This window comes from Leuresthes tenuis, unplaced genomic scaffold, assembly GCF_036924035.1.
Source record: "Leuresthes tenuis unplaced genomic scaffold, fLeuTen1.0.hap1 SCAF_15, whole genome shotgun sequence".
NCBI lineage: Eukaryota > Metazoa > Chordata > Actinopteri > Atheriniformes > Atherinopsidae > Leuresthes > Leuresthes tenuis.
In genome coordinates this window covers 27,267,085-27,279,603 of record NW_027325369.1, presented here as the reverse complement: position 1 = coordinate 27,279,603, position 12,519 = coordinate 27,267,085, and the positions used below count along the sequence as shown (strand labels likewise).

The 12,519-nt window shown below is 40.5% G+C and overlaps 1 protein-coding gene across 2 annotated transcripts; it reads right to left on the bottom strand.

The window, feature by feature from the left end:
* Window positions 1–3,976: 3,976 nt before the first annotated feature.
* On the bottom strand, window positions 3,977–11,735 carry bsdc1 (BSD domain containing 1). 2 transcript variants are annotated; one of them, XM_072364950.1, is made up of 11 exons: window positions 11,641–11,735; window positions 11,028–11,082; window positions 10,264–10,380; window positions 9,985–10,152; window positions 7,468–7,522; window positions 7,003–7,118; window positions 6,825–6,893; window positions 6,438–6,522; window positions 5,863–6,348; window positions 5,581–5,684; window positions 3,977–5,496 (listed from the first exon to the last, which is right to left on the bottom strand). In XM_072364950.1, the coding sequence occupies exons 1-11, from the start codon at window positions 11,649–11,651 to the stop codon at window positions 5,467–5,469; spliced, it is 1,296 nt and encodes a 431-aa protein (XP_072221051.1). In that variant the 5' UTR covers window positions 11,652–11,735; the 3' UTR covers window positions 3,977–5,466. The 2 variants fall into 2 exon arrangements, with proteins under 2 accessions (XP_072221051.1, XP_072221050.1); XM_072364949.1 differs by having other exon boundaries at window positions 11,028–11,115; window positions 11,641–11,666.
* Window positions 11,736–12,519: the final 784 nt, after the last annotated feature.

Below are 12,519 nucleotides of genomic sequence, written 5' to 3'. Positions count from 1 at the left end.
GGTTATAAACAGGAAAGTCTCATCTTAATGGTTTCTATAGTTGGACATTTTGTAGTAGCTTCATTGCCTACAATATTACCTGACATGTAAACATGAAGCGACGGTAGCATAGCAGTGAGATGGCTGAGCAGAAAGTCCAAGTATGGCAAGCTTTCCTCTGCCCGACAGTAAAAGATACTTGACATTATACCATAGCGTTTTTTATGTTTGTCTGAAGCGCTCTTGCTATACTGTAATGACGTAACAGCTGATATTTCTAGACTTTCATTGTCACCAATAACTAGAAAACTGACAACAGCTTTCTACGCCACAACATCCTCATCTGTGCACCTGGCATTGTTTGAACACAACTGAATTGTCAGATGATAGCTGACAGTTCAAGTAATTTTTTGTCTTTTTTATATGACTAAAAAAGTTTAATTCTCCTACATTTCCTGCACTACGAGTGAAAACCAAAGCGTTTCCAGTACCAAAAAAATCTAGTCTCTCACCAATAGATTGTTTTTTTCATACATATTTATCTATTTGAACCCATATTCTTCTCATTTATTAATCAAAAATTTTTACGATCTGGGCTTACGTTTTATAGTGTTCTTAAACACACAATTGTTTTCAAACTGTACTTTGCTATAACAGTTCTTACTGTCAAAAACTGTGTTTTAGCGGCTCTGATTTGCCAGATTTCTGGTAAAAAAAATGGTGAAGCTCAAGGCAGCAGCTCATTCTTAGTTTAAGGAATGTCAAACTAGAGAGGCTTTAAGCTAATGTACTACACAGTGATGCAGGAAAATAAAGTTAAAAAAGCTTGATTTACAAGTTAGGCCAGTCTATGGGAGATAATTAAACTCTTTGTGTGGACTTTGGGTTTTGCAACAATGCAGACCTTTTGTATTCACGATCACTATGTAACACACTGATGCAAAAAGAAGATGCCCAGAAAGTTTAATATGTCCTCTTTGAATAGAAGACTGTTTCTTTAGTGAAATCTTAACTGGTCACTTAGCAACCTCACAATGTGAGAGACATCCAGCAGTCTTAGATGCTAATAATATTTAGTTGGAAGTGCACATGAAAAACTTTTATCCCTGGTGGAAACATACCTGTTCTTGTTACAGTTCCTGCAAAAAGCCTGATTTTCCAGTACATGGACATCTACAGAAGGAGGTCTGCTGCACATGTGTATATTGAATTAGGGACGCAGAGCCATGATAAACTGTTGTCTGTAGAGAGACACGAGTACCCTCTGTGATGATCATCTTTAGATCACATACACCCCTCTGGAGTCTTGTGCAGTTGCAAACGTGCAAAATCTAACAGATTTATGTTTAAACTTTACTTTCAAATCTAATTGGTTATAGCTTCACATTTAGTATAGACACGCAAGCAAAGTGTTATCGTATTATCTAACTCTCTGTAAGAATCCTAAAGAGTCTTTTCCACCAGATGTCAAACTCCTAATGCAGGTGATTAAAAGGAAATGAGCCCTTTTAAAGGCAAAACTTTTAAAACTTGAACCTTCTCATATTACGTGATCTGTTTAAACCTCCACAGGCAAACTCTGGTTTATAATAAACTTTCAAACTGCTCACCACATACCACAAAAACTGCTGTTCACACAAAGTGCAGATTGAAATATGAACGCACAGTGTTTGTTAAAAGCTTTACAGGAGGACTGCTGCTAACTTTCCCATATGATAGAAGAGACGAGCAGAAGAGAAAGACAGAGCAGGATGTAAAGAAAAGCCAGGGGTTGTTCGACTAAACATTTGCTTTGGCTGGCTTGGAATAGAGGGGCGGCGCTCTTCTAGTCCCTTGACATGCATCTAGAGGAGCCCCTCTGTCTTCACCATAAATCTGAATGGAGTGGGAGTTATCATGCTTCCCCCAGTCATCCCCTCCCGGACTAAACCCTGCATTCTTCACAGACACTGCTTCATACAAACAAAGTGGCCAGTTCCCACCACTCAGCATTGGGAAAGGCGATGGTTTGTCATGGAAAAATCCTGAGGCATCTCAAGAGTCCTTAGAAGTTTTTTTTTTTCTTTCCCCACAAAGCTCAGAGATGCATCAACACTTAGCCTGGTGGCAGCATTTTCTGTCTTTGTGGCAGGAACGAAACTATGTTGGATTTGTAGTTCACACACAGATGTCGGTTTGTATAATTCAGCCACCAAACCACACACACATTAATGCACATAGCTGCGAGGAAACACACACATAGACACTTGAAATGAGTGTGAATTTGGAGGGCAGCTGGTATAGAAAACCCTGGTAACACATTCCATAGCTGCCTCCTCCCGCAAAGGGAGTCTTTTGTGCTCACTGAAAGGCAGAGGGGTGACAGGGTTTCTCCCTTTAGGGTGTCGAGAATAATAGTCGCTCTCAAGACAATGACCTCATCCTGACTCTCTGTGTGCACACATTTTTTTGTGTCTGCTTGAGAGGGTCTAAAGGTGTGTGTTTGTGACTGTTTGCATCTTTGACAGTATGTGGACCAGGACGGAGAAAGTCAAAGAGGCAGAAAGCAGGAAGGGATCCGTCAAGGATGGATTATGAGGTGGAAGAGGGAAGCGCTGCGGAGATCCTCCGGAGAGAGGTATTTCTCTCCACAGTATGATTGGCCTCCCCCTCTTCATTGTCTGTCCACGTTGAAATGTTCTTTACATGACATTGGTGAGAGCCAGTCGTAATGTAAAGCACACACACAAGCAACAGCAGGCGCAGGGAGCGGTGGGCTACAACAGGAAATTCCTTTACAGCCTTTCTGCTGACTAAGGCGTCAGAGTGGGAACAGGGAAAGAAGGAATGTAATGTATATGGTGTCTATGTTTTTTGGGGTCCAGTTGGGGCAACATATGCACAATCCATTACCAATGGGGAATATGGATGGAAGAGCAGTATTATTATTGAACAAATAAGTGTCAACCATTGCAGTCATAAAAACACATCTCAAGTGTCAAAGTACTTATGGTCTCTAGTGTTGAGACAAGTAATTTTTTTTTTGCCTAATCATACTCACACGAGAAAGGTTAAACATTCTGTTCATTCATCCTTAAATTCATGAAATTCAAAAGGGAGATTTACCACTTTCTGTATTAAGCTTGGCATTGGTTAAAAAGGATGATGATTATGCATCTCCATGTCTGTCTTATCATCCACACTCTCATCATCCGCCCCTCCCCCAAAAAAACACACCCACCATACACACTATTGTGTGAGTAGCAGAAAGCCCCAGCCAGTAGCCATCTTTACAAGCAGCATCCATGTTGCAGAGGCAGTCCGCTGTACAGGTGTCCCTCCACCGTGACCTACATTTGCCCATCTGATGCCACCACAAACACCACCCCCCCCACACACACACACACACAGTGACTCACTCCTCAAGAAAACCATAGAAAAGCAAATTAAATGTGTTGTGGAAAATAATAATAGCAAGAATTAGAATATCAATGCAAAGGGGGGAGAAACATTGTTGTGTGAGAGAAACATGTGGCTAATCCATGTCTGTGAGATGGATGCTGCAGCTGAAAGAAAAGGAGTGGCATGTTGTGACTGGGAATGTCTCAACAGAGCAAAAGCGCCATCTGCTGGCTGAGCTGGCCAAAACAAATAAAAACTTAAATTATTTGTCATTTTGAAGAGTAAAATCTAAGGTATCCGTTTGTTTTTTAACCATACAAAAAAGGCACTACCCTTAAAGAATCAGATTTTTTTCTAAAATTAATCTTAACATTAAATATACAGCAGGGGAAATTAGGTTTTACACAGAATGTTGTCATCTGCATTGTTTCTGCAAACTGTATTTATAGCCACCACCCTTCTGGTGTACTTCTTCCTATGACTTTCTTATTTATTGTAAGAAAGTGGAATTTACAAAGTAAGCACAAAACTTACTAATAAAAATGCTGACTGGTTGCAATGTTTGGCTCTGTAGTTTGGTCTAAACAGACTGGATTAATCAAAGACACAAATCCGATTAGCCATGAATCTTTTAATGACTATGACAATTTGAAAAATATAGTGAAATACTCGACTTGGAAACAAAAACAAACGAAGAAAACAAAAGATCTGACAGCTCTGAAAACAGACGTGTGTAGAACAGCTCCGATTAGTTCAACGTGTGAATCTGAGGGGAATACACAGCCGAGAAATACAGACATGCAACACATCGTCTGAACACAAAAACCTGAAGAACAGCCAAAAACATACAACTCAACAGTAACCATCTGCACAATGCTTTGCATAATGTTATTGTACAGACATGCAATTGAAAGCACATAATTACAATAATTAAGCAATTATTTTAGTATAAATATTATGCTCCTAGACTCACTTTTTTCAATTACATTACAGATGATGGAAAAGGAAATCAGAAAAGCATGGAGCGTGCTCACACTGCTTCTTGGTCTACTTGGCACATTCTGCTTGGCTAATCTGACCAACAGAGAAACTTAAAATGACACAGGTCAAGAGATGCTACCCTTAAATTCAGACCAAAGGATTCTGTATTATGACACCAGGATGAGTTTGAAGGTGACCCCTTAGCCATGAAAGTTGATTAAACAAGTTCCCTCTACCCAAATAAGACATCATGACTCAAGGAAGTGACACAAGTTAAAAGTGACCGAAAACTAACTCGCAACAAGCTCATATGAAAATTATATGACAAAGAGATGGAGGAAGAAGAACTACTAATGACACGCCAGCTGGTCACGTTTCACAGAATGCAACAAAAACATTTGGATAACTTTATCACCCAGCGGTGTGTTTTAAAAGGCCATATATCTAGAGTTAGGAGTGAATCCAAAATGAAAAGTGCTTTGAGAAACAAGGCCAAAATTTATATATTTTTTTCCAGTTTGAAGATCCACTTGCATAATAAAGATGAGAAAAAGGGGGGGGGGGGTGAAAGACAGGGACGCAGGTAGATTTGATCATTCATAAATCACTTTCAAAGTATTTCTAGAGAGGTGACAAGCAGCATTACAGTTTATGGCTATTTTGCAGCCCACATTTAAATTGTCAACTTGAAATACACTTGCAACATACAAGATGTATTTAATGGCATAAAGAAAAAAAAAGAAAAAACAGCTCCTCCTCTGCTGCTTCTGCAGGGAAACCTTACCATTCTTACTTGTCACTGCATGTTCCTCAGCTTTAAGGTCAGAATGACTGAAACCTGTCATATACTCTCTAAGTGAGAAGTTACTCAAAGACCTGAGCCGTTGCCCTCTTTAGAGTCCTATCTGCACTAATCTGACAGCTAAGCAGTCTAATTCTTATTGCCTTGGTCTTCCAGTTGCTGTATTGAACAGTTTACCAATATGGTCCAAACCAGCCAGAAAATCCCCAACCGACAATCATGACATGGTGACAGTGTGGACAAAGAGTTAAAACACAATAAGCACGGTTCATCTGCCGAGAACTAGCTTTAATAGCGGGACACAGTCACTGTCTCGGAGGCCCTCAGTCCCAGTTCTCCCAGTCTTCATCCAGCTGATGGAAAATGGGGAGGAAAGAGTTAGTAAAACAACTCCAACTCCACACATGAACAGTCATCCAACTAATAAAAACACTAACCTCTCCAGAATCTTCTATTTTAGAGAGAGCCATCTGGACCTCTTCTTCTGTCATGTCCAGGTCAAAGTCTTTCTCCCAGTCCTCGCTCACATCGGTGCTGGACCCTGGGGGAAAAAAGACGTCACAATCTGGGACTCTCTGTGACATGGGCTCTGCTACTTCTTCAAATCCTATTACGGTAAGTAGGAAACTCAACCTCCACATTTAACTTAATCTCATTTCAATAACTTTCTGGAACGGTGAGATTCCCACCGCCAGCTAACAAAGCTCATGACTTTGTACCTTTCTTGCCGTTGTTAGAGGGTGTTGACTTCCCGCTGTCAGAGTTAAGCTCAAACACTCTCAGGTCTTGTGGCCCCTCTTCCTTTGCGTTTTCTGGTTGTTTAGAAGCGGGGGCTCGAACTGACACCCCATCAGCAGGGACCTCTGGCTGTGTTACAGCCTCTGCTGCAGCCTCATGCTCCAAGTCACTCTTTTTAGGTCTCTGCTCATCTTTTGTCTCGACAACATCCTTCAATGTCGCTTCTGCCAATTTCTCGGTTAGCTCCGTGGCAACGGGCGCTGGCTGCACTTCCACCTGTGTTGGCAGGCTGACACTGTCGCTGCTAACTGAGAGGGTGGCTTCCCGCTCTTCGCTTGGAGAGAGGACGGGGCTCAGCAGAGTCGCCCCTGTGGGAGCTGTCAAGGTGCTGGGCTGTAGGGTAGATCTGCTGTCCAACGAGGGTGTGAAGTTTAGTTGAGATGATGACGTGGAGCCGAGGAAGTCGTCTGAGTGCAACAGCAGAGATGCCAAAGGGGCAGAGTAAGTGACAGGTTTTAAAGTAAAGCTGACCAATTTCAAACTATCGCTAGCTTACCCTCCTCTTCCTCTTCCCAGCCCAGGGTCTCTGTGTGGGCACTCTGCTCCGCCCTCTGCTTCAGTGCCACTCTCCTCGCCTCCTCCTAGATACCACAGTGAAACTGAGGTTTAATGATTTTAAACATGTGCACATCTTCATACTGTAAGAAGAAATGAACGTATATTATACACAAATTAATAATGCTTCCAAACTTACATTATAAATATGATACAACTTTAACATTTCAGATATAAAACATTGAACAAAACTCATCGTTCAAGCTCCACCTTGACTTGTTTTGACAGAGCTCAAATGTCCTAAATGAGGCAAAAACTGGCCAGCAGATGGCACCAAAGACAAGGCATTGCACTGACAAGCACAGCTGAGGTAATGTGGCACATGTACCTGTTCCAGCTGGAAGACTTTGTAGAAATACCTCTGCCAGAATTCTGAGTGGGCTACAGCAGCAGGCACCTGCACAGCAGAATAAGAGAAACTCTTTATTTGATAAATTTGTTCAAATTAAAAAAAAAAAATTGCCTGAGCTCCTGAAGATTGAGTGTTGGCAGGAAAAAACGGGTACCATTTTGGTGTAAAGCGCTCTTATTGAAGGACTGTTGACCAGGAGCTCAGAGATTTCTCCTTTCTTATCTTCCAGACTGAAGCTGGAAAGCCAGTTGTCAAACTGCTCAGGTGGACCTACAAAACATGACAAAAAACACTTAGAAAGCCTTCCTGAAACCCACTTGCTCATCTCCACACCCTTCCCTTTATGCTGTGGATAAAAATCTCACTTATTATGGTTGAGATGCAATTACAACACATGGCATTACAATGTTGGTAATGCTCTTGGAACAAGTGAACAAAACCAAAGAAAAACACATTTATTCCACACTGGTCACAGAGGCTAAAGAGAACTTAAAAGACAGATGCATGCTAAGATAATGAAATACAACAGCGCTTCTGTTCACAAATCAAACAAACCTTCCAACTTCCAAACCACATTTCTGGTCTTTATAGGAAGCTACTTCACGGTGTTCTGTCTTACCATCAGGCTCATTGCAGTATGTAGCAGGGTCAGCTTGCAAACTGTAGAGACGTGCCTGCAGGGAAAAGAAAAGCTTAGCAGTGCTTGTTTCAATCCACATGCACATCATGTGCTCACTTACAATCTTGCATCTATTCACAAATAAATCAAAACCAGATATACCCTGAACAAGCACACTGACCTGTCGATCTCAACAAGCTGATTCCAATCCTGCTCAAGAGCACTCCTCTGTTTCTGAGCTTTGCACATGACACCATCGTCATAGATCTGATCCAATAGGTGCACTCAAATACAACTGTGGCTAATTTGATGATCAACCAAAAACTGCCACCAATGTCAGAAGTGGACTATAATGGAGTGCAGTCAGATTAATGGCTGATCTCACAGGCATACCTGCTGGAGCAACACTTAAAGATAGTTCATGATCTTTTACTACTTTTCTGTTTTATTGAACCATATACTTGAGGATACCATTAACTCATGTTGCCAGGAGTTTTAAAAAACACACCTAAAAAATAAGAAAATACGAGACTCAAGGGCGTTACTCGCTTGCATATACCAGCACGGCAACTCTTGAACTAAGTTGTTTTAACAGCTTTCTTGCTGTAACTGAAAACTGGAGCATTTGTGGATTCCATGTACAGAGCTGCCAGAGAGAGGAAATTACATCCACCCTCGTGAGAGATAACCACAGGAGATAATGGAGCTGAAGTTCTAAGACAAAGAAGAGGCATCACGCAGTATGTGAGTCAATGTAGACATAACTGTGTTATCACAAACGTGGTTCAAAAAAATCTGTGCAGCCATAAGAGAGCAGCAGCACCCGACCTGTCCTGACCACAGCTACCTTACTTCCTCTAAAGGTTAATGCCATCAGACATTGTGATGTATGACAAGATTTCTCACAATCTTGCACTGATTCAAGACCGCCATGCATGAAGCTGAACACGCCTCGTGACTGAAATGAGTCTAAATACAGACAAATCGTGTGACTTGTGTTAGTGCAGCTACAAATGTTTCAAAAGAGGGGAGATTGTAGCAGAGGTCCTGATTTATTTTGTCATTCAGTTACTATGGCTCAGATTTGGACATATTTGACAATAGATAATACTGACATAATACCAAGACACAGGATCCTATCCAACAGTCATCTTTACTTAGATGGGGCCCAAAATGAGATAAATTAAGGTATCCAAGCTGTAGACATGACCAGAGGTAATCAAATTCTCTAAAACCCTTTCACTCATGCACAACTTTGATTAATCCAACTGCAACTGAACATGTTTGTGTCATGTGTGAAATACCCCCTGGTGCCTTTTTTCATAATAATTTGCTACAGCAATCTGACTGGATCTGACTCTGTAACATATGTATATAATTGCAATACGGCACAAGTCTGAACTGCTGTAGTCAATTTAATGCACCAATTTTATTGGCTTATAATAAGCTGCTCAGAGGAATTTTACTGACTGTAATAAATAAATGAGAGGAGAATGTGATTAAAAGCATTTTGGCTGTAGCTTAAACACTTGAGCTCTGCTCTCCGACTATATATCAATATCTTTAACTGCTCCCATCCACCACCGTTTAGTTTCACATAAAGCAGTGTTCTCATAAGGCCGATATGAATTTAAAAAATAACATGCTGTTATGAGAAAGCAGTTACTCTACAAGGACTTCCAGCACTTTGAGAGGTTCTGTGGTTTCTCATCAAATGTAAAGCTGTGGCGTTGGAAAGCGTGCCCTCAAGTGAAATAAAAGGTCATATTTTTCTCAAGTTGATAACAGCTATGCTTGTTAAAGTAGTGCTAATAAACTCCTACAAATCTAACACCGACTCTCCCATACACATCTGGTATGTTTCACACCGTGACTGCACTCTTGTTACGCTAACATAAATTCTTGTGACAAGATGAGTTAATGTTTTGGAAAAAACAATGACTCTAAAAGACTTTTGTGCTGGGCTGTACCTGAATTAATGTACTACCCAATCTCATGTGAACGGCAACTACCATCCACACTGCGTAGCATTCTCCATCACTGGTGTAGGCATGTCCGCATGAAGCTGTGAGGAGCACTAACATCAAAGTGACAGATGTCTGAACGACTGGATGACATTGCTTTAACAGGCTGAGGAAGCCACTGAATATCATGTATCAAAAGGGTTTAAATGGTAAGGAAAGGAGCATCAGTTTGTTATTTATTTTCTCCTTTAGCATAAGATACATTGTACCATTCTTTCAGAAAGCAAAGGACATAATGATGACCAACGATTCTTTCACAACTTTAAGTATCTTGAAAGTGACACTCAATGTTTTCATAAATCATACCAACTTGGATTTATACAAACACACATGACGACATGTATGCGAGTGTAGGCATCATTTTGGATGTGGTCTTTTCTTTCCTTCTTTAATGATACAGATTAGCTGTCAACAATGGCAAAGTAATGTTTTCACCAATTGTAACTGCCAGTTTCTCTAAAGATCATGTATATTTCAGTCATTTAGTACCCACCTTAGAGCTGTCATAGACTTCTGTGGTTCCTGCTGGTGTTGCCACCAATGTGATCACATCACAATCAATGGTTTTATCAGGGGGTGGAGCAAGTGTGTCTGTTATCACCCCTAAGAAGCTAGACAGGCTCTTCTTCACCTTTTCTGTCGTCTCTGAAGACCCTTCCACCTGGAAAACAGCATACATGTGCACAATTAGCAAATTAACTCAATCAGATTTTGACCAAGTTTTCATGACATATTAATAAAATAAATGACATGGCTACAGACTGCCACTTACAGCAAGTTTGTTTTTGACAGCTGTGGCCGTAGCCACAATTGAGCAGGCTGTGTCATGCTGCACTACAGTGGAGAACTCTGTCAGGTCTCGCTTAATGAATTCTAAGGCTTCAGATGACTGCAATGGAGAAAAATCAGAAGAACAACATCAAAATCCAGATAAAGGCTTATCATCTCAATAAGGAAGTAGTTGTTTTACACTATGAATATCATAATAACATCATGTAGTGTGAGACAAGCATGTGGACCAGTAAACAGACTTCAAGATATCCAAGTTCGTAACTTTATGTTAACAATATGTTGCCAAAATGGTTGTGTGGAAATGCAATTACTCATTACTATTTGTGATTTGAAACAGATGCTTCTATTGTGGAACTGCCTCGTATGCCATGTTCCCTAATATAGTGATATAGCTCATAAAGTCAGATGGCATCAGCTTGGTATCGTGAACTGTGTACATGGTATTGGGACATCTGTTTTACATTGCAACATAATACACATGAGATGGACATTTCTCTTACACACCCATTTTTTCTGAAATTTCCTCTCAGAGAACAGCTCAGATTTCTATGTATGACAGTTTTTTTTTTTCACCATCTGCTGCCTATCTGCAGCCATCTAAATTATGCAGAACACACAGTGTAATGTGACAAAGACAATGACTGTCTGTAAAGATATCAACACTCTAGCACATCGCAATCCAAACGTAACATAAAAGCAGGAATACTATCTTTTAAAAATAAGAATTTCTTGTGTGTTGATTACTTTGTCTTTGACGGTCTGGAAGCTCTGCTGAAGCCAGCCTCCCCACCAGCCTTCTCTGTGATCAACAGATAGCAAAAGGTTATCCGTTCTTCACAGCCAAAACAGCACAGGCATTATAAAAAAAATTTAAAAAAAACAGAACACCGCAACTGGACATTTAGCGAAACTCATCAACTCTGAGTTGCTGACGTTCTCAAGGTTTTTAGCTATCACACAGCCTAGCAAGATAACGAGTTAGCTAATGCCAGCTGGCGGAGCAACAGAAGACAATTTATCGACAAAAAAGTAATGAAAGACACTGTAAGCCTGAATATAAAATACTGCATCTGAAAATATTAATGTATACAGCCCGATAGCTGCCTCTGTGGGATTTAAATGGCTCTATGCTAAAGCTAAACAGGCCAAGCTAACGCTAGCAATGCTATGTTTTTGTAAACAAATACACTTCCTGAACTGATTCCGCAGGTAGTAGAACTCAGCAGTTACAACAAAGTAATTACAAAAATTCTCATTAGACACACAACACAACGAGGAACACGATATCTATAGGAAATCACAGTTCTCTGTAATAATAAACTGATAAACAGAAATAATTTTGCGATTTCAGTCTCACCCTTCAGCCATCTTCAGACGATGACATCATCAGTATTTACTGAACTCTAACCTCGCTGCACAGCTTTGAAAAAAAAACCTCACGTGATGTAGTTTGACTTCCTTTCTGCCTTATGTACACACATAAGGTATTTATTTACACTCAGACGAAACTACTTTAGCACTCTTCTTTACTTCACAAACAGAAAATTTGTCCTCTTCTTTCTTGCAATCCCTACGGTGGCTGAAGAGACCCAAACAGAGCCGCAAAGTAACAAAATGAGCTGTGATGGATAGTAACGGGATTATATGAAACTGCGTTTACGAAATCTGAGCATCAAGAGTATATAACTTTCCGTAGCGGCCGTGGGATCACAAGTCCAATGTCTTATGGACATCACCCGGTCAAGATATTTGAGTGTGTACATTTTCTAGATTTACTTGTTTTGAATGAGAAGTTTCATAAATACATTTGAAGTTACCATTAGTGCAGCTTTAGAGCACAGTTGATGGAAGTCCATCAAATGAGAACAAACTTTAGTACAAAGCTACCACGATAGACAATAACAGTTTAAACGTATGCAAATTGTTTCCTTTTAATTCAATCTAAAAACCAATAAGCTGTACATAAAACCAAACAAATGTATGAAGACTAAAGCTTTCCGTCTTGAGCCATTATGTTGACTAATCAGCATTTAGCAATTCCTGCCTGAGACCCCCCATCAGTCTTTCTCTCTGTACATCTGTGGATGTGCATGTGAGCGTAAGTGCACACCCTATTGCATATGCGTGTTGACCCCAAGCAGCTGTGCTTTCCCCTCATCAGTATTCTGGGTGGAAAAAGAAGGGGTGTGGGGGCTCAAGGCTTTACAGAGCATAAAATGAAAAGGAACAGGCAACA

What these genes read in the sequence shown, in the direction of transcription:
- bsdc1 (XM_072364949.1), bottom strand. An exon ending in GAGCGCTTTACACCAAAATG is followed by an intron (nt 6,894 to 7,002) that starts GTACCCGTTTTT and finishes TCTGCTGTGCAG; the next exon opens with GTGCCTGCTGCTGTAGCCCA. An exon ending in CTCTAACAACGGCAAGAAAG is followed by an intron (nt 5,685 to 5,862) that starts GTACAAAGTCAT and finishes TTTTTCCCCCAG; the next exon opens with GGTCCAGCACCGATGTGAGC.